This window comes from Acanthopagrus latus, chromosome 16 (assembly GCF_904848185.1).
Source record: "Acanthopagrus latus isolate v.2019 chromosome 16, fAcaLat1.1, whole genome shotgun sequence".
Lineage (NCBI taxonomy): Eukaryota > Metazoa > Chordata > Actinopteri > Spariformes > Sparidae > Acanthopagrus > Acanthopagrus latus.
Window position 1 is genome coordinate 20,730,284 of NC_051054.1, and position 26,677 is coordinate 20,756,960.

General features: G+C 41.9%; 1 protein-coding gene across 2 annotated transcripts in view; it reads right to left on the reverse strand.

Moving 5' to 3' along the window:
* Nucleotides 1–21,153, reverse strand: part of gabrb1 (gamma-aminobutyric acid type A receptor subunit beta1) — a 54,625-nt gene extending 33,472 nt beyond the window's left edge. For both annotated transcript variants that reach the window (XR_005070406.1, XM_037072742.1), the window contains exons 1-3: nucleotides 20,395–21,153; nucleotides 20,182–20,273; nucleotides 20,014–20,081 (exon numbers count right to left, since the gene is read on the reverse strand). Coding sequence is in view for 1 of the 2 variants with exons in the window: in XM_037072742.1 (XP_036928637.1) it covers nucleotides 20,014–20,081; nucleotides 20,182–20,273; nucleotides 20,395–20,474 (240 nt within the window). In the remaining variant the exon portion in view is untranslated. The remainder of the gene's footprint in view (nucleotides 1–20,013; nucleotides 20,082–20,181; nucleotides 20,274–20,394) is intronic.
* Nucleotides 21,154–26,677: the final 5,524 nt, after the last annotated feature.

Consider the following 26,677-nt stretch of genomic DNA (forward strand, 5'->3'; position numbering starts at 1 on the left):
ATTCACAGGCCGGGCTGTCATAGGGCAGAGTGCCGCAGCCTCACATGCAGCCTGTACCTTCTTTTCAAAAATAACTTGTTCCAGCCGCAGCACAAACTGCTGAGGTGGATTATGTTGTGTAACGTCAGTTCTTATTAAGCAGCAGGAACAGTCACCGGCCTGCTCGCTCCAATTCTCTCCACTACTCCTTAGAGAGCCGGAGCTCCCTCCTTCACCTGCCCTTCTGTGGCTCCTGTCACCACATCAGCCCCGAACTCTTCAGCTGTTCCTTGCCGCAGCCCTGTGGTCAGCTCTTTCACCCACTGCCAAACTCCACTCGGAAGCACTGCCGCTCTCCAACATCCTCATCCCACCATAAAGTCATGACAGCCCCTCGGATTTAATGCAAGTATCTGTTCTCCAGCCAGTGTTGCCAGCCCTCGTGTCTTCTGCTTTTCTGAGTCAAATCATCTGACAGCTGTCTCCTACACCTCGTGCTATATCCCAGCACACCCAATTATTCTTTACAATGACCTGTTAGATGTCAATACAAGTTTGACATCTGATGGACTCATCACATTTAAAAATAGAAGCACGAGACGTATTGATTCACATCATCTGTAGCTGCACTGATGGGAGCTCTGTTCCCCTCACTCACAGTCCAGGCACTGCAGTGGTGTAGATGCAGGAGAAATTGTAGAACAAACACAAAGCATTATGTTTTTGCAGACCATTCTCACTTCTAACGTACTGTCACTTGTTGAGGCGCCCCCCTCGTTTAGTAGAATGGAGAGCCCTGTGGTTGGATAGGTCATACACCATGGTTTGTGTGCCATAGGTGACTTAGAATCAGCAGTGATTTCTTTAAATCATGCAGAGCTGGACTTGTTGCTGTTGAAATTAAGTAATATTCGCTGGCTTGCTAAGTTATATGTCTTGAGTTGTTGCACTTGCTTGATGTTTGGCTGTGTCAGCAAAGCTGTCAAGTCACTAGTTTTTGATCCTAAAGTCAATCCGCTCACCTCAACAAGAGATTTAACTGGTAGCGTGTCACCGCCATGTTGTTACTGTGCTGAGTTGTTTACAACGCTGCGAAATGTTTACAGCCACATGGCAAAAAAAATGCCTGAACATGCATTTTTACATTTACTCCAAGACATAACGTTTACAAATTGTTACAGAGACCTAGGATTTGTATTTACTACATTTCTGTTGCACTCAGAAACGGTGGAGGGTGCCAAATCACACAAAATACAAATTACTACATGATGCTACCGTCAAAAATCAATATCGTATCAACCCCAGATTCACTATGAGTCGGGCTCTGCTATTTGTATTATAAGTAGCCCTTCTGCTTATGTTTTAAGATGCATAAACAATGTTCTTTAAACATAATTTCAGTCTGTTATTGTTTATCCACAAATACTGCTAAATCCTGCTCATTGCTCCATGCACAAACTCGTTCGACACAGTGAGGCTCTCCCAGGGAGGGGAATTTGATCTTTAAACAGTTAAGATCTAAAACTTGAATTGGTGCTAAACAAAATGAAAACCGTCTCTTGAAGCCCTCCACAGTGTTGTTCTTCTTGGAGGACAGTGCACAGCTGTGGTACAAACCCGGTTTGCACTGGACTTGAACTGAATGCCGGTGTCAGGGAGTGCAGGGTAAAATTCCTCCTGCGCTCTGCTCCAAACATGGAGACAAAACAAGGGTAAAAAGAGGATTTTCGGGAGCTTTGACATGCTGAATTGTCTCTTTGTAGTGTTGTTGTTTTGCTGCTCTGCAGGCTGATGTGTGATGTCTGAGCCTCAGGGAACATGTGTTTCTGCTGCTGTCCCTCGCTCTCACACCGCATTTCAACAATAACACTGTACAGCGTGTGAAATGCATTGTGTCACAGAACATTCAGATGACCTGCACATATTCAGCATCACAGGGGCACAGCACTCGCGCTCTCTCTTCCCATACATTTTCAACTGTGCACTGTCTTTCAAAGAAGAAATCATGTGAATTTTTTTTTTTTTTTATTCTGTAGTAGTATAATGGCTCTCCATATTTATCAAACTGCATTGATTTACACAATTGCATAGTCAAATTATAGCATATACATACTGTGTGTACTGTATATCAAACCACCCACCCTGCGATTCTGATCTCAAGTGACAAATATCCATTAAATTTTTCTCTTTTTACACTGTCAAAACATGTTTTACAAAAACAAGGCTAACAGTGTTCCATCAACATGGCTCATATGTCACTGCAACACTGACACTCTCCCGAATCAGTTCATGCACAACAGTTTGTGGGCGGTGAAGTAAAGTAGTAAATTGCAAGAAATGGCCAGAATCCAACGGTAGCTCAAACCTATAAGGGGCAGCATGACTGCTAACAGATGCTCACTGCACTCTTTGCTGTGGCTACCTCTCGCTGTATAGCAACCAAATAAGTGAGTTGCTCAGTTAGCTGCGGTTCTACGCGCCTCACCACTAACTGTCTGGAGTCTGCCTGCGCTGCAACCTAGCGGGCGACAGCGCTCAGCTTGACCGGGTTCAGCTGCCACCCAGCGAACGCGGCTGGACTTAACACAGTGGAACTTAATGCAGCCTCTGTGACTGTCAGAGGTCACTCTGAAGACACGGTCCTAGTGATTTACAGCAGCTCTGACCAGAACTATGACTCTTGAGGACGAGAAGGCCGGACAGAAGAGGCGTGAAGCAGCAGAGAGAGAGAGAGAGAGTCCGGCATCAGCAGCATTTCAGGATATTTTCACATCTTATTCGATGAGTCGAAGATTTATTTCACCCAAACCAGAGGTGATTGTGGAAACACAAACCAAGGCTGCTGTAGTGACTTTTTTGTCATTGAAATGAAATGTATTTTACGACGAGTTAACAAGGCAGTTAACCTGAATATTTGAGGTTTGTTTAGAAAGGAAGGAAAATAATTGCTGTGTCAAACTCTATTTTTTTTTTGATATATTTTAAATATTTTTTTAACATTTCAACTAAGTTGATGGACTGATCTTACAAATTGGCACTTTAAAGATGCAGATGTACAGGCCAAACAAAGAAAAAAAAACACAACAATTTTCAATTGCATGACATGATTTCGTTCATAAGAAGCTGTTCCAGAAATTGTAACTTTTACAAGTTCCACTGACATATATTCTTTTACGTGACCCATGCACAGATTTATAAACATCCGATCTATGATCACTGGTCACCTTCACTTGCATATTGATTGTTTCTGAGGATCGAGCAGGAGACATGCACAGAATGAATAGAACAAGGCTGATAATTAGTTGGGAGCTGTGCAATTATGGGGTCACTGAGAAAAAGACATGACAGAGGTTATAAAGCAGGCAGAAACAAGGCACAAGAATACTGTGAAAAGAGGCTTCATTTAAGTAATTTAGATTAGCTCCTAAATGCCTTGCAGGTGTTCTGATGAACCACTCATCAGAATGCTTCAGTTGACTGCAGGTAACCTTTGCAGGACGCTGCTAGGAGAATGTTGCATCACTGCCCCTCTATCGAGCTAATCTGAGGTGCAAAGCTGCAGTTAAGATTCCACTCAGCTCTCGCGGCTTTCCAGCATTCGTTGCAGTTTGTAAAGATGCTTATGCATGCATTTCCCAACAAGCTGGAGGGAAGCAAACTTTGTGAAAAAAGGCAAGCATGTACAGTACTTGAGGCACATATAGAAACTTTCTTTTCTTTTTCTTTTTTTTTTCTGTGGGTGGTCAAGGAACAACAAATACAAATAGGCTGATGGTTTAAGGATAAAGACAACCACTGTTAATTTTCTAACCACAGTGATCAAAGCCTAACATCATGGAATACAAATACAATGTATAGACTAACTGACTGAAGTCAAGAGTTAGCTATATGCCCAGTGACAGTATGTAATCATAACATCTTGAGCAGAAAACCATGTCCAAACTTTAGTTAGCTCACCATAAGTTAAATATTCAGTCAATGCTTTCAATTAAATCGTGTTTTTAGCTTATTCCGTATAATGAATTTAGCAAAGTGACTCTTATGAGAAAAGCAGGAAGAAGATGTCAGTGGCACTGGAGCAGCACTCTGCCCCTGAAAAGTGTCTCTGTATTATCATCGTGCTGCTTAAGCCTTCATATTTTGGGGTTGTCAAAGCAAGTTATCTTGTTGTTAAAGATGGAAGTATAGTCAGTATGGTCCTGGGTGTGTTGAATTATGTTGATTTGGCCAACTTGGTGCTACGTAATAATATGTGTTGTCAGAGAGGATATGAGGGTGCCCAGCTCCAGAGAAGCATTACGCATGGGCTGACTCTGGTAATGATAAAGAAAATTAATAAAATTAGATTCAGTCGTAATGGTCCAAAGTTATTCTCTTATTCTATTAAATCAGCCATAAATTATTAGAAAATCATTTATATTGGGAATAAAGCAAAATCTTGATACAATGTTAGCATCACAGTGCTAAATTGCCCAGCTGGCAACAGACTATATGAAATATAGCTCCACCTACACAGGGTCGACTGCCCCAGGGCTGCTATGCATTTGACTTCTTCTCTTCAGTTTCCCAAAAAATCTTGTTTTTGTACTTTTATCATGCTCAGTTCTTATTTTTCTATTAATGTCGTTAATCTACTTTTCCTGTCCTGTCTGCTGTTAACAGATATTGCACTTGTCTCTTTGAGTGAAGGAAGGGGAGAAAAAAAAAAAAAAAACACTTCTCAGCTGCGCACTACTTCACACTGGTTCTTCAGACTGAGAATACATGTTTAGTAATGTCATATCTCTCTGTGACTTGCATGATTGCGGATGAGTATGATTCAAACAATCCAGCGTAAGTTTCAAGGTTGTGGCAGGAATCATTTTGTCTGTGGTTTTTGTAAACAGCCCACCGACTCAAAATTTGCAATGATGCACACTCTCTCGACCCAGACATTAATTTGCAGAAGGCACAGTAAATGTGCCGCAAGTCTCATTTCATTCACCTGTGAATCTCCATGACATCAGAAAATCACTGTCAGGGCCCAAATCAGATAGTTAGGAACAAGTGTCCTGCTCTGTGTAGCGCACCAGTAGAGCACTGAGTAATAAGACAGAGGGATTAGCCATTTAGCCAGCCACTGGAACTGTTAGTGGCCAATAATAAACTGGAGATGACATCACCTCTCATGAGGCAGCAGTTTCTCTCTGCTGCCTCATAAGCCTGGGAACACAGATTAAGAAGGAGGACAACCTGTGTGTGTGTGTGTGTGTGTGTGTGTGTGTGTTTGATGTTGGATGTGGGTGGGGGTTACAGTCCCTTTGGAGATGAAAACTTTCTAAGAGACTATTATTAGAAACAGCTGTTCCCCCCAGCACCCGCTTCGCCATCATCGTTATGGCACCTCGGTGTTTCCACGGCAGAGCGGTGGCCTTAACGTGAGCTGAATACTGTTATTCATATGAGCTGTGCTAAAGCACAGGCAGGGAGAGGCAGAGCTCTACTGCTGCTGCACCACACTGCAGTGCACAAGGCAGACAGGAGAACAGGGCCAACAAATGCCCTTGGTTTGTTTCCCTCCAATAATCTGCATTGATGTAATAAAAGCAATCTCTCCTCTGCTGCTACACTTCCTCTCGTTCTTTTCTCTGCATGTCTACATATCTGTTTACCTCTCCGAGTCAATATTTTACAGCAGCGAGCAAAGAAACAGCAGAACATGGGCACCTACTGCAGTGTGCTCCTGCCTGACCTAATTCTTCCCTTCCCACAGCCATCTCTGGGTGCAGCCCGGAAGACATCATAAGGAAAGGGGGTGAGTTGGGTGGTGGGGGAGGAATGCAGTCTTTCTGCAGCCTGCATAGATACCTCAGATTACATGTAAATGAGCTGACTCTCATTCCATGAGATGGAGGTCATCGTGGTGGAGTTTCAACTCAGCGATACGGCCAGTGACCGCTCTTCAAGACTGCATGGCAACATCTGTAGGTGTGGATATCGCCAGCAAATAACAGGTATTTTTATACGGGACCTCGGTAGATCTGCGGCTGTGTTTGGAGCAGCAAATCCTGGTATTATTAAGTCAGAACGTGATCTTTTCCTAACCCAAACCAAGTCGTTTTTGTCATAGTCAAGTCATGTTTTTGGGCCTAAACCTAATCAGAGCGTAAATACAGTCATCACAACATAAAATTGAAAGTTGAAATTAAAGAAACACAACGCTGCAAAATAAAGAAATGTTAAGTTTCATCGTGTCCGTGGCTTGCAAAAAAAAGACACAGTTAGTGGCAAGCTGGTGAACATAGTGGGTGCAGCTAACCAGATCTTTTATTTCTACAGAATCAGTGGAGCCCAACCAGAAATAACAGAAAAGGGAATACTGTAATTACAGTTCATACACCCAAACGCACAAAAACATGCTAATAATAGCAACATGCAACAGTTTGCCAAGACACCATAACAAGTTTCTAAAATCATGACTTTAATATTGTGTTGTACAACTGTTGTGCATAAACGTTAAAGAGCAGGTTCATTGAACAGTGAACCAAACACATTCGTTTGCAGCTGATGGACGTGCAGCTGAAATCACTCCGCCCATGCACTGTTTTACTGTGTAGCAGGGTGATCATGAATCCAATTGCTTCTCTTGAAGAACCGTCCCACACTGCCTTTGATTGTTGACAATCATAAAGACAGCTTCTAATTGGTTTAAAGACCAACTCAAGGCATCATGACATTGCCAGTGGACTGCCTGCAACCTTGCTAACAGCAGCAAGTCTCCCTCCAACACACTGGATTTATCATTATGGATTTATTTTATGTTTCCAAAAGACACTGCAGCTTAATGCTGGTCTAGAAAGCTGCTGAAAGGGATGAACCAGAGCCTTCCTTAGCACAATGGTATCCTTAAAATAAAAAGTTAGTCTATAACTTGCAACATCCTGGAGACTTTTAGTATGTCATATACAACATATGTTGATGTTATTAAGGACATTGTGGGCCCCAGATGATGAGGTTGAGCAGTAACTTGTAACATGACAAAAGAAATGTAATAACTTTACCAAAATCTTCATTTATGGATTAGCTCATCTTTGGGGAATGTGATATGCGATCGAAATTCCAACTTGTTAACCATGATCATAACATTTTATTTTGATATACATAAACTGAACTTTAAACTAGCTCTTTTAGAGTTTAACTTGCACCATGTTGTTGTTGTTCTGCCCCTAGTGGTCAAACATAACTGAACGCAGCTTTAATGGTCCAGGTGTTACTAGAGTTTTGACACATTCAAGGATATTCACTGCTTTTGCAATCAAATTCCATGTGCAGACTTGAACCACCAATAAACTGATACTACAAGTTGTGTGTGTATTGAAATCATTATATTGTTATTCCTGTGTGCCGTAGAGCTCAGCTTTGTCCAAAAATAATGTTAAAAGAACAAAATAAAATTGCGTTGGCTGCGATGATTGGATGTTATGTCATAATATGGAACAACATGTTCCTCTGACTCAGCAGAAAACTGTATCCACTCTGAAGACACAGTCTATGTTTTTTTTTAAACAATTACTGCTTATAAGAATGGACACATTTCCAGCGTTAAATCCAACAATAATAATAATAACACAGATCCATAAAAACGCAGATGTTAACACTCTGTGTCTGAATCAAGCCTTTTGCTGTTGCCAATCCGGCCAGCATGCTCCTTTCCCTCTCCTTGTTTCCATGCCAACCCCTGCACTCGCATACAGGTAGAAAGTGACAATTCAATACAAGTCAAGGTTCTGGCAGGAGTGAACACAACGACGGAAGGAACGACTCTCACCACCAAGAAACAAGACAGAAAGAAGGTCTGACTGCTTTGTTAATGAGACTTACTGACTTAGGTGTCAAACCTTCATTTGGAAGTTTTGGCTGCATAGAGTTTAAATTTCCACATGTTGTACTGTGAATAATTTACACTGAGAGGTATTAAACTTTTTTCTGTATTACAATTAGTGTTTTCTTTTGTAGTATGAGTGTTAGTGTTGGTGTGTTATTGTACAGTATTGTTGGTATGGAAGTAACAGAATGAATGGAGTAGTGTGATGAGGATGAATACTTTACTTAATAATAATAATAATAATAATAATAATAATAATAATAATAATAATAATAATAGTATATACTTCAGTATAAGTATATAAGTATACTTCAAAATAGATGCCGTCAATTTCATTGTACTGAAAAACTATAAAAACTATAATTTTGTAAGCGTATAATAAATAGGACACTATGCACAAGTGTACTTTTAAGAACTATACTAAATTGCAAATACTCATGACAAAAACACACACACACACACACACACACACACACACACACACACACACACACACACACACACACACACACACACTAACCGCACATACAACCATAGGATGTGAACTCTGGCTGATGGCAGTACAGAGTGGCTTGTTCAGAGTGATTGGTCAGTCTGAATTCAGTCAAAACAGCTACAGGTTTCGTGTAGTTAAGTCAGCTGAAGAAGTCAGCTTTCCATTCGCAGCTTATGCTAGTGCTAACGTAAGCTTGTTAGTGTTATATAGGCAGCACACTGTATTGAGCAGCAGAGTTGAACTGTATTTCTTGGGTGGGTTTGTGGTGTAAGAAGTTGGTCTGTAGAATGAAGCACAGACAGCTAGTCAGGCAGGCAGGCGGTTGTTGTGTGTGGCCCCGTTTTAAAAGGTTTCACACTGTCGATCCGGTTTAAGGTTGGCAAGCATGTTTGCAGGGAGCTTTTATGTCGTGTGAAGACTTTCTAAGGCCTTTTTAAGGACCTTAATACTGGTGCTGATATAAGGTGAGAAACAAAAGCATCGTTAAGTTTCCTCAGATGAGCGTGGAGTCCATGCACAACATCTGCTCCCTCTGCTGTTTTTATTTTTCTTGGGCTCGACCGGTTTTGGCTCCACATTCTCCCTCTACAGATGGTAGGTAAACATGCTGCAGGTTGTCACCAAATAGAAAGTATCTGATTATGAGGGAAATCTCATATGTATCTTGAGACACGGATTCAAATATTGAACCGCAGCTTTCCTGGCCCAGTGCGAAGGCTACTGTATTAAATGCCATACCGTAACCATGTGCAAGACTGGAGAAGGATGTGCGGTCATGTTCATCATCACAAACATGCCAAAAGAACACAGAACAGTAGACGTTTAAAGTTTACAGTTCAAACGTTAAAGCAATAATGTTAATATTATACATTTTCTGGAGCTGATTACAGAAGCAGCTCATCATAACTCAAACGCACATGTCGTCCTGAAACCTGTATTGTCATGTGGAGTAGACTACTGTACATCCACTTGAGGTGGAATAATGAACAAGAGCATTGCGTGTGGTGACGACTTTATGATTTTATTGTATTTTGTTTTGATACAAATTACAACCATGTTAGGTCTAAAAAATGTTATTGCTCTTAATTCAGTGTATCACCATAAAGTTTACTACAGTACAATTACTTTTAATCGTCTTCAATGTTTTATTGTCAAAATTTGTAAAATCAACATGTTAGCAAACTTTTTTTTATATATATTTAAAGTTAGTACAAATGGTTGGTCTGTAATATAAAATTGAAATGTAAATATATTGAAAGGTATTTTTTACTGCGTTCAGCATTGGGGAGTATATATATACACACATTTCTTAAAGAGCACTTTAAATACATAAAGTTGTTCCAAAAAACACATTTAATATGCACTTAGTATTGAAAATATGAAGGTACATAAACAAAAAACATCTCTTAAGTTTTTTTTTTTTTTTCTCACCTGAAAAAACCTAAACCCATTAATTAATTTCTGACCTGCTTTTACACAACTGCGCATGCAATCATAAAACAACTGGATATTTTCAATGAGATATCAGTACAATTTCCAGCTGTGTTTGTCGCCACAGAACCAGGTAAGCCAAACCATGATCTTTACCTAACCCTAACCAAGTGGTTTGTGTGCCTGAACCCTAACAGTGTTGTAACAAGAAGTTCAAATCAGACTGTGCAAGATGAAAGCCAGTTTACTCAGATACTGGTAGGGGCAATTCTGTCGTGGACATGCCCCTAGCGTTCATATACAAATATATGCCCTTAATGACTTTATGCTGCAAGCAACTAGCGAATATCAGAAGATTCTGGGACTAAATGTGTGTCAAACTTTTGCCACCAATGGTCTGTCTATACTGTCCACCTAACTATATACAGAGTACATACAGAGGTACAGAAACATCCAATATAACCATAATCCTCAGGGATGCTGGGCTCCTCACCACTTTTTTTTTTCCTTTCTTGATAAAAACACTTTGGAGGAGCTGTTAGGTGCAACAGATCTCTTCTCCATTGTGTGATTTGCATACAGAGCAGGATAACATTTATCGTAAAACCCACAGGCTCATATATCAGCAGCAGCCTTGTGTTGTCCAAAGCCACATATTTCACTGCTGCCCAGCTGGCTGATCTCCCTGCCCAGTTTAGGTCAGTCCTTCTCTTCATCCTTCTTTTTTTCCCGATATGCCATCTCTGACCATGTGATCAAATGGAGCTCCATTAACCTCTTGTCTTATAGCTCTCTGGAAAGGCTAACAAGTCAAAGTAAGAGTTGTTCATGGGATCAGAAAAAAAAAACAAAAACCTTTTTATTCCCAGATGGAAGAATTCATGTGTGACACGGTAACATGTTTCACTGATCACACAAGCTCCCAATGAAAACTGTTGACAGTGTCATCTATGGTTTATCCAGAGTTGAATAAACACAAAATAAATGTTTCATGTGGACTTTTCAAATGTCACTTTTCTCAACCAGCTCCTAACACCACAAATAAAATCCCATTCTCCTGCATTGGTAAAGTGGTGGAAGTTTGTGTGACCCAAGTCTTTAATATTGTACTATTATATTACTATATGTTATGTTGTAGTGTTGTTAGTATTATTATATAACTGGCATTTTTCAGTCATAAGCACTTATTGAATTTACATGCCTCTATAAAGTGAAACTGCCCTTACTCAAGCTGTGTGACCAGGTTTGAATTAGCTGCTGGAAAGCAGGACACATCCTGGCACCTTGATATCTTCTCAGTGGGGAGATGAAGTACTTGTCTGTCGAGCTTCTCATAAATCCTAATCCTGAGGTGGTGCTGGACACATCACTCCACCAGGCCGATCGATAAAACTGCTAGGAGGACATACACTGACAACACATGACTCTCTCTAAATGCACAGTCCTGTGGGAGGGTTTTTCTGGCAGTCTTTTTTTTTGAATAACCAAGTCAGTTAAATAGAGAAACAGATCTGTAAACAGATCATCACCTATTCTAATTAAAGACAGATTGCTTATGCCTGGTCAGGTTCCTAAATGTATACTGTAGGATTGAACTGTATTAATCTGTCTCATGTTAGTTTATACCAGATATGAGTTCATTAGATTGCAGTCATACCATGTCTGTATGTAAAACCACACCAAAGCAATCACAGACCAGTCATCAGCTGATATTTAGATGGATTAAATAACAACTAATAGACAAAGATATCAGATCCAGACTACTATGTAACTGTATTAGAGCTCTGTCAGTGTACTGCACACATAGACGCTGATGGGACTGAAGGCAATGTGAACATTTTCATTAAAAGCGGATGAGCTGCTTGATGCTGCTGATGGATTTTGGCAGTGGCAAGCGTTTACACGCTTGGGGACGGTGTTTTTTTTTTTAGTTTTTTTTTAGAAGGTGTGTCCTCAAAACACACAGCACTCAGAATTCATGTAAAGATGTGCTCAAAAATCACCAAGGAAGTACATGGCACTAATGAGTCAGACATAGTGGTTGCCCCGATAACATATCTAATTTACCTCCTCAGCAAAATAAAAAAAAAAAAAAAGAAAGAAACACACAACTCAAACAGCTTCACTACAATTCAGCTGCAAAGAGGTTCCAATGGCGTGTGGATCAGGGCAAGGCTGTGCTGCAGAAATAAAGAGACCACTTCATTCCTGTGTCAAGAGACCCAAAGTCCAGGGTGGAATGACCTGATATTTTCTCTCAAGCACAGTGAAGCCAATGAAAAATAAAGCAGAACGTAGGGTTCCTTCGTTCTTTCTGATGTTGGGAGAACCACCCTCAAGTGGAAGGTGAAAGTTGAGACAAATTCATCATGGTTGTGTAAAGATATGTTTGTCTGGTCAGCTGGGTCAGGAATGTCTTGGAGAGTTTAGCGCTTAGTAATCTTGCATAGCGAGACCTTTGTTAGCGCTGGAGAAGGGTCTGATTGCCCCCATTATCACTCTGCTAGGGGAGACTGCTCTGACAGGATGGTGACATTAGGCTAACTTGTCATTTTCAGTGTGTAGGTTGCTAGCTAGGAGAATGTCTATGTTTTGCTTAGCAGTAGATATTATGTAACAAAACAGTAACAAGCATATAGCAGAAGGAAGAAGGAATGCAGCCTAAAAGTCACCTAATGGCAGCCTTACACTTATTTCCATCTCCAGTTTTACTCCTGCCTTTCCTTCTTTTTTTTTCTTTTCAATGGGTTAATGGTTGAAATGTCCCCCTATCTAATTCTACACCCTCATATAGTATTTGTTGTCGATGCTGTTCATGTAAACAGATGGGGATAGAAACGCATGGACTCTTGATCACAAATTCACACTATCAATCCAGTCAACAAATAAAAACACACACTGCTTCATTACCTGACCACTAGGGGTAATTTATAGGCTACTATAAGCAACCTGTGCTCCTACCCTGCCAGTCTGCACTGATATAAGGAGAGCGGCACCAACTGCAGCAACTTCCTTGCTGGACTTTGGACGCCATTTCTTTTCCAATGTGGGAATCTTTGCGGAACATCCTCATACCTAAATGATGAAAAAAGTCATTTGCCATTGACTCCCATACAAAATTACCCACTGTACCCATTGCACACTTGCAGTTTGGTTGAGGTTAGGCAAGAAAAACACTTAGTTAGGTTTAAGCACTAAAATCTGTTGGTTAGCTTTAGGTAAATGTCCAAAAGCCCAGCAAATAACTTGTTTCACAGACAAAATTTGGTCAATTCATCCCTACTCGAGTTAGCCAGTGGCCAAAGGCACAGCTAGCCAGCTTGACTTGCAGAAGTCTCCAGTAGGCATGCTCTATGGACCCCATAACATGAAGCAGCTTTTTTGGCTTCATGCTCTACTGAGCAGATTTCATAGGAATGAACAGGGATCTGCCTCCAATGCTGTATCCAGATTTCCAGACTTATCTACGCTAGTAAATCAAAATAAATATGAACCAACCACCCCAACCTCCTACATATGCGAACCCTCACCAAATATGGTAATTTGTCTGATGAGGACAGGCTGTATTGTTTAATTATATTAAAAGGGAATCATTTTGGACATGCCTAAAAGGTAAGGGACCCTCCCTAGGACACTCTGTGGTGATTTGTTATAACTTTAGAACTCTGACATTCCTGATACTCCAGCAAAACAATAAACATTTTAAGCCCTAAGTCAATTTTCTAGGGTTAGGTAGAGGTTCAGGGTTAAAAACCCCAAGGTCCCCAAATTGGGGGGTTAATACTATTTTTAGTTGTAGCACTTAAAAAATATAGTATAATCTATAGAGTGTTACCATCACAACTGAGTTCTGCCTTCAACTCGAGCTAAACTTACAGCATTTCTAAAATGTTCTTGTTAAAGTTCAATTCTGTTGGGAAGCACACGTTTTTTGCTGAAGTGGAAGAAGTTGAGTAACCTGAAGCTCCAACTTGGTGATTTGATGTTACAAGGGTCTCAGGCAATTCAAATAGCAATATACTGCCCCTTGAAGTGAGATAGCCAAAAAATGTGTCAGGTCTGTTCAGCTAATGGACAACAAATTCATCAAACATCACTATTTAAAGCAAACTATTTGCAAGGAACCACCGCGAGTTGTGTCCATCTTCAGATGAGCTCTGTCCCATACTGTGCAGAGAACCCCTGTGTTTTTGCAGGAAACTCTGGGAGGGCAAATGGTCTAGAGCTCGAGCTGCAATGCCCGTGTTTGACATTCACGGGACAAATAACAATGTATCTCTAGACATGAATACCGAGAGCGCTGTGCATCATCCAGGCAGAAACGATGCCACAGCCGATCAGTCTGCATCCTGAGAGAAGTAGCTGGACCTCGGCGAGCGAGCAGCAAAACCTCATGTCACTGTCGCTTTACCTCACCAGCTGCTCTCGCTTCTGACAGCACAGCATGTCTGATGACTAAGGCCAGTACGGGCCTGACAATGATCTGAAATCTCCCTGTAATATGTTCACTAACTGCCAAGTTCAGTAGAGCTTCACGAGCATACAGGCCCTGTCTGCTGGTCTCGTGTCAATGTCAGGCGCAAGGTCGCTTGATTTGTGCCAATGTGACATTAGAAATGTCCTCAAGGAAATCTGAAGGAGGCTTCTTCTTCAAACTGACTGTCCATATATAAACAAGGAGAAAAGTAACACTCCCAGGAATCAGCCAAGGTGGTCCATCCATCGATCCAAAACTGTGTCCCAGAAAAACAAAAGTATTCTACAGGACGCAACCCCATGAAATCTGCTGTGGATATTCATGGTCCCCGGGGAATGACTGAAGATTGCCTTGGAATGCAGTGAGCACTCGCATTTTCCCAAAATGCATGACCTTGGCTGCACATCACAAGTCTGTAATGGCTGGCTCATGCAAATGTTGATGTGCATATATGTGGGTAATATTATTTCTCATGGAGTTAAATTGTTAGTTTAATGTACACTGTATCTGACTGAAAACACATCAAACTAAAAACTGTGTACATGCTGAGGCAAGGTGAGGGAAGTAAACCTATATGATTTAAACATTCTTGCTGTCTTATATTCACTTATTAAATAAGTGTAAAATGACTGAACCTGTCAGACCTTTGTTAAACTCATTAATTTTGTTCAAGTGCAACTGGACAGTCATGTTCCCCTGCTGACTGCAGAGGGCTGTCGGAGAATGATGGAAATAAAGTTATGACTGGGCTGGGGGAAATACCTTCATGTCTGAGCAGTAATATAGTGTTTCATATTTCCTGCTTGTCTTCTTTATTAGAAAAACATGAAAAAAATAGTTCATCATCATATAATGCACCTTTATTTTTATACATCCTTTATCTCCAAAACTCTAAACTGGGTACTGGCCTCTCTGGTGAGTGCTGGCTTTAATCAGAGGTTGAACCGAAGTCAAACACAGACGCACAATCTTTCAGTGCGACCCACAGTGGACTTGTGTGAGTAATGGAGATGCACAAAATGATTTCACTTCATGTTTAGTCCCTTTTGCGGGCTCTCTCCCGGAAATTATAACCTAAAATGAAATTAAATGTATAATTACTTTCAGTAAATGTGTGGATTTCTCTGAGTCTGAACATTATTGGAAACATTTGGGATAATAACTAACAGTCTAGTTGTTTTTAGAGATTTCAATGCAGAAATCTTACATTTGATATTTTCAAGCGGCTGCTGAAAACTGATTTCTACGAGTTAGCCTTTTCCATTAATACTCTTTTTGCCTTTAGTTTAGTTGATTTTGGACCTGTGCTCTAATGTTTCTCTATTATACATATGTATGCACAGGTGTATGTTCTGTGTGTATGTGGTTTTGTACGTTGGTCTGTATTAATGAATGTCAGTATGGTTGTTCACTTGTATGTTTTATGGATTTTATTTTATTTTTTTTGTGCATATCTTATCCTGTTGCACTTTGGAACTATGCATTTTACAAATATATCAATATAGCTATTATAAAAGGTAGTAGTTGTATAATCGGTAGGATTTATTCAACCAAAGCAATCATGACAACCTTCTAGTCAGAGCCTAGTCTAAAGCATTCTCAGTGAACTTGGTGACAGTGGTGAGGTAAAAAAAACAAACTAAAAAAAAACAAACAATCCTTTTAAAGAGCAGAAACCTTGAACAGAACCAGACTCAATGGTGGCGGCCATCTCCCTACACTTGGGTTGAGAATCAGTTCAATTGCTGAATGGACTTCCTTTAGGTTCAATCAGCATCTCATCGATACCCCTTTTTACGCTGCCCAAAACACGCACTTACACCCACTAAATTCTGGCTTTTGTGTGCAGTGTGAATGTATATTATTGTGATTTACTCGTGGGTCAATTGAACTTGCAGTAGTCACATGTATTTATTGGCTCCGGCTCGGCTGTGATGTGAACACAACACCAGGGTTGACACAATAATTTACTCTCCTTTGCAGGCCGGATGGTATAACATGTGTTGAAGTTAAGACTGGATGTAGTCTGATGAGGTATATGAGCTGCTGCTCTCTGCTGTTCTCTGATAATTGCCGGTTATGAGCAGCAGAGTTAGTTTTTAGTTATGTTATGCTGGTTGACATCTGATGTCAATTCCAATGATATTCCTGAGACACTTTTCCTTCTAAACTCTTTGTATGCAGGACGATAGTGCATTCAGTCACCTGTACAGGATCGCGGAATTTAGACTGGTGAAGCTGTGTAACTGACAAAGGTGTCTGACCTTTAAGTCAGCTTACTATCAGAAACACAAGGGTGCCCTGTGAGCATGAGTGAGAAAGGTCCTCTGAAGGAAAATGAGTGAGAGGAGCGAGGCAGAGTCGGCTTTGTCAGGTAAATCATGTTTTACTGTGTATGATAAATGTGCGACCAGATGCACTGCGATCGTGTGATGGTGATGGAAACACATTTTCTCCTTTCAGAGGTGAGAACAATGAAGTGTGCCCCGCCATGGAGAAGTGTGAGGAAAGTTATTTGAAGAATTGCAGTACGTCCCCCCCCCCCAGATGAGAGGTGACTGAGAAATGGTGGCTGGAAGCTGCGAGCGAGGTGACAGACAAAGCAGAAACTGAGAGGATCAGCAGATGAAGAGGAGGGAGAGGTGAGCAGAACCCTACACCCCCCCCCCCCCCAACAAACAAACTCTCTTAGAGCGCTTTCACAAACCAAACCTCTGTGGATGCATGAAGCCTCTTCAGATATTCCTAGTTTATTACAAGTGAAGTCTTACTTTTTTAGTTTTGCTGGAGTGAATATTGTGACGACTGGTGACATCGCCATCATGATCATTAAACCACTTTACCTGACACTAAACCTTAAAGTGTGCACACCTGAAATGTTGATAACTGCACAGGAAATCTGAGACATCAACGTATTAATCATACTAATCATGATGTCCAACTGAGCACGTATTGCCCTTTAATTGCACGGTATCGCCCCGTCAGCTCAAGCACACACTCAGCCAACCCAGAATGCACTGGGTCGCTTCAGATTGCAAGTCAGATGGTACAGTTTTACCACGATACAGTTTTATTTACAGTTTTCATACTATTTCATGGCAAAGATTTCAAATATGGGCAGTTTTGGTAGAATTAATGAGAAATCTAAAAACCCACTCCACCATTTCCAGACTTAGGTATTTCCACAAGTGCCTGTTAGAGTTGCTATAAGCAGACGTCCAACCAACTGCCTCCCTGGACAAGTTAGAGGACCCATCTTGTCCAATGGTGACACAGACAACGCAGGCAACAACTTCAGCAACATTACTGTCTGCTGTATTGAATTTGTTCTGTTTATTTTCCATTCTTATAGTTAAATGCTGCCTTAGTTGAACTTGATAGGTTTTAAAGGAGCAGTTCTAACAAGAATGCAATTTGGATCGTTATCTGCTCCACCTCAGGCCGATGAAAAGTCGGCAGTAATTATCGTAGCTTCAAACAGAACGATTGGTATCTCTGTCAGCCTTCAGCTGTCCATATGAGCCACACCTAAACTTGTGCTCCTGTTTGAGAAGCAGCCACATCCATGAACTGAAAGTGAAGAACAACTAGGCATCATTCTGGCCTCATAATAAAGGACACCTGCCCTAGATTCTGAGACACAATTGAACAGCCTTTTTCAGAATGTGAAAGAAGAATAAACGACTCCAGCGGTGGAACAGTTATCCAATGCTCAAGGCGAGAGAATTCCACATTGAATCTGAGTGCCAAGTAGAGATGGGACAGTAAAGTTTTTATTTTTTATTTTTTATCACAATAAAAGCAACTAGCAACTCCTTCATTCCTTGTGGGGAATCTCCATCGTCAGCATGACGTGGAATTGTGAATATTAGGGTTGCACAGTCATTTTAGCATCTCAGTGTGCACATGCAGAAGTCACATTGCAGGATGTGGGATCTCAAGTGCGGGAAATTAACTCAAACAACTTTTTTTTGTATATGAGAATAAACACAAGCACGGTCAAACACGCAGGAGTCGCTGGTGGTGAACACACAATTGAACAACCACCACTAATGACGGAATCTATCTGATGTGACTCACTCACGAGGGTTCATGGTGTAAAGTATTCAAGTTTTATTCCTCTTGTGTCTAGCTGTTCGCCGACTCCCTTTCGCACCCTCTCCTGGATGTTACGGTGACAGACGGCCAAATAAAACCCACTGTCACCTGAGTAAACTTGTGGATTCTTCTTGTTCGAACATTGTTGGAAACATCTGGGATCATGTAAGTACACAACGCAACTGAACGTCCAATGGAAGGTCTCATCGTTTTCAGACATTTCAATGCATCAGTCATCGTATCATCCCATGCCTTACCAAGAAAGTGAATGCGCTGCATAGGTGGATTACAAAACATAATTCACACAACCAATCAGCAATGGCCTTAGTCTCCCATTACATCACCTACTATATGTAGGTGACTGAGGAACCGACGGAACCTATATGTATACATTCTCACAGGTTCTGCTTTTGTTTCCACCACCGTGCTCCCACTTCGAGGACGAGCTCACTGAACTATATTTGGGCGCTGCTCAGGAGCTGGTTCTAAATCGGAAGTTCCAGATACTTTCATGGCCTGTCGTACCGCTGTGCACTAACTGTTGACCGCGATTTTGTGACCTAACTGGATTTTTCTCACAGAAGTTCATCTCAGCATATACAGTTCAGTGTTCCATTGAAGGATTGACTGTGGCTGTGTAATTACATCACATTCCTGCATTTACAAATATTCATATACAATGAACTGCAAAAACGGGAACGTAAACTGAAAGACTCAAACGGGTAGATGAAGCAAGAACACTCAAAATAAAGAGATCGTGCTACATAAGCAGCGGTCAGTGAGCGACAAACTGTATATCTTACTGATGTCAGGTCTGACTCTCCTGCAGACACTCACTTCCTCTGCACATGCAGCACTGCCATACAGCACGGTGTGGATTCCCTGGGCACCTTGGCGGCTGCATTGACACCTTGTTATTAAGTGGTCAAATGATATTCTGCAGACACGCTGCTTTGCTGGGCCTCCTTGCTCATGTTGACTCACTGGTGGTCCTTATGTAATTACTGCACTCAGGCCCCCCCACAAAAAAAACGGCCAAAACCTGCACACAGACGTCTTATTTCTAACGTCTTTTCCTCCTTGCGTCCGTTTTCCCCGCACCGCTCGGTGAAGCCTCTCTGACACACCGGCCTCTCCACGCATGCTGGGGCCGCAGATGCGTGTACGGAATTACTAAACAGCCTCTCTCTGGCTCTCTCACCCCCCTCTCCTCTCCTCTCCTCTCGCTGCTTCTCTCCCTCTCTCCCCCCTTCTCATCTCACCCCCTATGTCTGATGGTCTCTGTCTTGTTAATTCGCAGCCCTCGCCGGTTGTGACACCGCGGGGAAGTACTTGATGCATACGGATTGGCTTTGACACATTGCGGATCTCTCCATGGTGCTGAAAGGGGAGCGGGGGGGAGGAGGAGGAGGAGGAGGAGGAGGAGGAGGGGAATCTTTTTTAGTTTGCTTCAGGAGCGGCGCTGCACCAAGTAGCCTACAGAGGCAAACCGGACTGACACGGATCTCTCGCCTCTCCATCTCGTCCGTGCGTGAAAAAAAAAGGAGGAAAAAAAAAATTAAAAAAAAAAAGGCAGAAGAAGAAACTCGGCCGGCAGCCGCGGCGCGGACGCAGCCTGTCACCTCATCCCGCAGCGCGCCCAGTGAGAATGCGCACGGCGCAACTTACCATGTTGACTTCAGACACCATGTCAATGCTGGCGATGTCTATGCTCATGCCCACATCGACGGGGGCGCCTATGGAAAATATGACAGCGGGGTATTAGTAAGCATTACAGCAGCCCGCTGGGCTTCACATGTAGGTTACATGAACAGAGTGGACAGCGGTGGCTGTTACCTCCAAAGTCAGGCCGCAGACGGATGTCATAGCCCTTCAGCAGCTTGTCCACGGTGGCTTTCACATATGACATGTTGCTAGGCTCGTTGGCACTGCGAAAAAAAAAAAAAAAAAAGAAAAGAAAAGAAAACACATTTTAATTCAGACATAAGGACGTCTTACCCGGCCTGGCCAGAATAAGACATGACAAATGGTGTTGTTATCAGATCTCACCTCTGCGCCCCGCAGACTACAGTCGCCAGCAGGGACAAGCAGCAGACCCCCCAGCATCCGCGGTCCAGAGTACTCCACATCACTAACTCGGATCCTGCCAACGACTTTGACACAAGATCTCACGGATGCAACTTAGGCTGCAAAATTATTCCAAGAGCAACGCATGCGCACCGTTTTACCAACATCCAAGCGTCAGCGGCGAGGAGACAAGACGAATTTGGATGAGCCGCGGTGAGGAAAAGAAAAAAAATAAAAAAAATAAATAACAGCTAGGTGTGGAGGCTTCACCTGAAGAGTGGAGTCTGGCGCATGAAGCGGCACATAGAAGTCTCCCAGGCTGCACCTCGGGGATGTCAGCACCGACCCACCGCCCCCCCTCCGGCAGCCCTCTCAGCTTATTCCGGCAGTCACCGCCGCGTCGAGCTCGTCGTCCCGCCGCCGCTCAATTTGAAGACGTTAAATAATGAGCAGTGTGCGCGGCTCCTCGGTCACCTTTGGTGAGAGAGAGGGACAGAGAGAGACGGAGCGATGGAGAGAGAGAGAGAGAGAGAGAGAGAGAGAGAGAGAGAGAGAGAGAGAGAGAGAGAGAGAGAGAGAGAGGCTTCATGCAACACGAGTACATCTGAGGAGCTGCGCATTTTCCGGGCTCCGCCAGGCAGCCGAATCCATTCTGCTCGCGTCACCCAGGCTTAATTAATTGTTTAAAGTCCTCGAAAATGCATTAGAAAACGAAACGCACGACTAACTGATGAGAGAGGAGATAAGATGCGCTGTATGGAAGCTGAAATGTCTTCTGCTCTGACTGCAGGGCGTGAAGGTAGTGGAGAAGAACTATTCTGCATTTTAACTCTGGTCGCACTTCTTCTTCGTTTTCTTCTTCTTCTGATAAAAATAATGATAATTATTATTATTATAGCACTCAAACATGATTCGCACACTCTTGAGCCACTCCTGGGAACATCTATCTTACAAGAAAGGCTTCTGGAATCACCTGAAGGAGCAATGCAGCTTCTTCAGGAACTTCTGAACCCTGACACCTCTGCTGTTGGGGAACTATTGACTTCCCAACTCATATATGTCCCCTGTGGCACATGCACTGCAACTTTAAAGTTCCCAATAAGCATACGTTATATGGTGGTTATTATACTGGGAAACACTGGGTCTTGGCTTTCACATGGATGCCACTTGACACACGCCACCTGCCCAAACACAGCTGCAAACAAAGTGAACTCCCTCCTGGCATCACCGGTGGCAGGACATTGTGCTCTGCCACAACACTCCGCAGTTCAGAAATGACCTGAGGAATGTGATGCTCAGGGTGATGACCTGGCCTCCAAATTCCCAGTTGATTTCCTTCTGTCTTCTTTATATGTAAGATGTATACCTGCACTACACTTTGAGCCACATTAATGAGCTCATTGGTATATCTACTACATCATGGTTTCCACGATTCTGCAGCCAGCCACAAGTAACAGACAGCTAACCTTCTCTGAAGTGTGCTTCTTGAACTTATTGCTTGGCTGAAAAAAAAAAGAAAAAAAAAAGACAGGGCCAGCTAAAGACCAGATTACAGACAGACATCATTTCATCATTTCATTTCAGAGGACATAATATATATATTTTTAACTCCACCTAAATTAATTTTCCTTGATCTTTTAAAGCATTAAACATGTATTTATGTTTTAATACCACGCACAGTTGTGATTTATCAAATGATCCCTTTGAAATGGCTGGTAACATAAGACAATGTGGAAATGACAGGACAAATGGTCAGGAATGTTCATTTATGCAAATATGTGCTCTTTGTGAATGGACTTGTTTAAAAAAGTGGAACCTCAGGAAAGAAAAGTTCAGTAAACACTGCAATCAAGCAGCTGTGGGATGTGCTGGGGAGAAAAAAAAAAAAAAAGTCTGATCCATGGAGGCCACACTGCACTACCCACAGGACTTAAAGGGTTGACCTCCAACACCCTGGTACCACAAGACCACAAGACACCCCAGAGGTCCTTTGTCCATGACTCTGAGTATCAGAGCCAGGTTTTAATACTGTGGCTGATCAGTGTATGTCCAGAGACCCATAAATTAACCACTACTCATATCCTGCAAAACACTGCCTGGCCCCAGCTACTCTGTGTGCTGACGTTAACTTGTCTTCAACTGGATTAAACACATCTGAGAGGATGTGTTCAAACCACACACATTCAGACAGAAAGTTTAAATCAAGTATCAGAGTGTTTTGTGCTGCAGTTGAGAACTAGTTTGTCAATTGCTTATATGATTGGAGGCATCACAGGCTTTCTTCGCAGTAGTTTGGCCATGTTGTTGTCTTTGGTGGTGTTCATACGTTGCACTGCCGTAGCACACAGGCTCTGCTCAGATGAGTGTGTGAAGCTGCACAGAAGAAACCTGATTAGCTCCTGGATGTTGGGAGGCTATCGGTATTGAGATGAAGCAGCCTTAGCAGCAGTAGATTCCCAGAAGGCAGTGGGCAGTAAGCAGGCTACCACTAGCCTACAGTATGTCGCAGTAATGCATAAGGTTTTCCCTTATCACTGTCTATTGTAGTTGACTAACATTTGAACTGCTGAACAGCTTTCATTCAGTTAATCCCTAAAGTTGGTTGTAAAGTCGCGCATGCTAAAATAAACAGCAACTTTTCACCACATCTGCTGTTTATCATACTGGAAGAAAATATTGGGGTTTGGGTTTCCTAGAAGCAGAATGTAGAAACAGTGCAGCAGTTTTCATTTCCTGCGCATGTCTGAAGAATAAAATAATTACTGAAATTAGCACATACATGCTTGTCAATTGTTTTAGCAAACTTCCTGTCCATTTTGCAGTTAGCAATCCCCTTCCTCTTTTCTATGTCATAACATGAACTTGCAGCAGTAATTGTCAGACACAGCAGGAAACAGAGTTCTCTTTCTGGTCTGGATAAGTTTGGCAGAGATATATATATATATTTTTTTATTTCACTGCATGTGCAGGGGGAGGGGCAACGTTGGGTACTGACCAAACGCAGTGATTACTGTGTACTAACACTTATAACTGCTTCAACTGAATGAGGATAACTTATGTTTTACATTCCATGTGTTCAGGGGCACTTTTGTTAAGAATCAGCAATTCATCTGACACGGTGAATCCCAGATGGTGTACTGAGGCATATTGGTACGGCGTGAGCAGCTGTGTCCTGATCCAATGTGAGTTGCGCATGCGACAGTAAGTCTGCCATCTTGGACAGTGATGACTTGGACAAACCACACACAGAACTGCAGTAAAAGTTGTTGAGTTAGTTTAAGTTAGTTTAATATTATCGTACGTGCATGATTTTTTGTATGTCCGTGTGTGATTAGCTGTCGTAGCATAGCATGTTTTATTCTTATTATTTTATTTATAAGCAGCCGCCTCTAGTGGCAGTAGTGATTATTACAGCCTAAAAGGAAGAAGTGAGGAGAAGTAGTGCAATAGTGAAAGTCTGTATAGGGAAGAGGTTTGGCTTGGACATTCAGGGTATAAAAGCGTCGACAGTGAGTTCCTTTAGCTTACAAACGTGGTGAAGTAATGTCACATACTGTACATACGGTTACATAGGTTACAACTTTGATTTTGTAAGTTTATATGGAAGCTACAGATGTAATGTAATGGTTTTAACTCAACCACAATGTTCTCCTAGACCCTACAAATAATTTGAAGTGCTTAACTCTAACCAAACTGTACGATACATGTGTCACTGATAAGCAGCAACAGTCACATAACTTTGAGAATACTGATGTCTTTTTGGTAAATGCTGAAAATGGGACTGCTACACAAACATACAAACATACAAATATGTATAATTTATAACCAAATATATCCTGCAAATTATCTATTTTAACATTATTTTGTGTATTACAGCTTTTATACTGATTTCTTTTGTGTTCTATAAACTTCTACCCATAATTAATTATATTTTAGTATGTATTCTCCAGCATCCACTTACCCCCTAAACATACATATCTACATATTACACACACATTTCTATTTCATTAGGCATCTTGTCTTTACAGTCATCCACTCTGCTCTCCAGGTACACAAGTCGACTGTCTTTCTTCACATTCTGTAGTCTCAGTTATTTAGGTAAGTTACCTCCTCCATCCGTTCCAGAATACTCTTTTGACCTACCTACTGACTTTGTTATTGTCATCGACTTCTTCTGCTGTCCGGTTCCTCTTTTGCCCCATTATGGTTATGTGTTTTCAGCTGTTAGCCTTGCCGCTAGTTAGCTCGCCGGCAACTAGCTTGTGCAGTTTCAGTCCAAAAATCGTAGACTTAAATTAGGCAGGAGTCAAACTGGTGGTCTCAACAGATTGTCCAGTGTCCATTCCAAAACTCAGTTGTCAAAAACCCAAAAATAGTCAATAGTCAGTCTTGTGGGGAGCACTTCACCTCAGTTTTCATTTTAAAATTGTTAACCCCCACAATAGCTATGGTGTGGTGTAATGGCTGTCTTAACAATCAGACCTGCTGCTAAGCCACCCGGACTGTCCTAACAAGCCTAGAGACCCTGCAGCTGCGACAGTCAGTTGGTCCATTTACCGGCAGGGAAGCTGCAGCTCACAATCTGCTGTATCAGCTTGGCCACTGGCTATTTGTTTTTACAAACCAACTGCGAGAAAAACATGTCAGCCCATTAATACAAAAAAAACAAAAAAAACACTGAAAATTCACTTAGGAAATAATAATGTGCCAATTGAGACCCCTGGTCTAGTGCCAGTTCTCAGTTGTCCTCCCATATCAAACCCCCAGGTCTATGATTATTCTAGCTGCAGGACTAGACTTAGATCAAAAGCTTAATTTCTTCTTCTTCCCCTCTACTTCATTTCAGATGCCGTTTTGTACACAACCCTGTTTGAAACGCCCACCTCCACATGATGGGCAGGTTTCAAAGTATTAGGGGGTGGGGCATCAGGAGGGGTGCATACAATGCATCCTGGGACATACAGGCGGTACAAGCAGGAAAATACATACAACCCAACTTTCTCTGTCAAGACGCTATGAACAGGGAATTGTATTGCTTCAGTTAATTACATTTACCCTCAACACTGATTGGGATATCCACATAAAACATGGCGAATTGCTCCTTATTTTGGTGAACACTCCTAAAGCCCAGCATCATATTCTCTGCCATTCAGTCTAAATTTCATATTTCTGTGACATGCAAATTCATTCTATGATTCCAGTGTGTGTTGTGCATTGTATCTTACAGTATAAGATGCCCCCCCCCACACACACACACACTCCTTCCATTCTCTCCTCCATATCCCTGCGGGACACCCAGAGGTGTCACCCACATGAGCAGATAACACCAGCTGCTGCTCCTCCTGTCCCCCTGCCCCCCCACTGCTCCTCCTTCTGCTCCTACTTTGCCTCCATCTGCCTCCTCTCCTCCTGCTCCTCCCTCTGTATGAACACTGTGTTAAAGTGTTCCTGATATAACTTCCTGCTCCTGACTCCGGATCTAAAAAAAAAAAAATACTGCTTGTCAATTATGCAGTTTATTGCATTATTGCCATTGCAATGCAGTATGAGGTGACAGAGAAGCCAGACTCACTCAGCAAGCCTTTAGATTACAGTCTTCTTAGAGTAAAGGGCTAATTCTGCTCCAATTATTGGGCAATTATGGGGCACTTATAAAACAATTATGGGTTGAGGTAATGTAGTTACACGAGAACAAAACAGGAAGTCTCAGCCAATGCCAATACATCTATAATTGATGATATCCACTCGCTACTTACAGGTCCAGATAAACCTGCTGTGGGGCTACACATTTTATGAAACTAACAGTGAAAGTCAATGAGTTACTAAAGTGGAATTTTGACATAAGAGCCAATCTAAATGAATACTAAGATAAGTATTTATTAGTATTTTAACAGCACAGGGTTGTACAATGACATATCAATTGTAGCCTCCTGCTACACATACAATAAACCTTTTAATGGTAAAACACTTGTCACATTCGCCCATTCATACTGACATTCACACACTGATGGCAGATGCTGGCAGAGGCTGCTTATCAGGAGTAATTTGGGGTTTGATATCTTTCTGAAAGATACTTTGACATGAAACTGGAGGATTCCCCAAATCCTGGTTCGATTCCCCTGATTCTTCCAACTACTGGATGACCTGCTCCACCTCTTGAGCTACACTGACCCCATTTATCTATATACAAATATGAACTAAAATATAATAATTTCAAACAAGACAATATGTACTGCTATTTATAAACTTATACTTACATAATAAC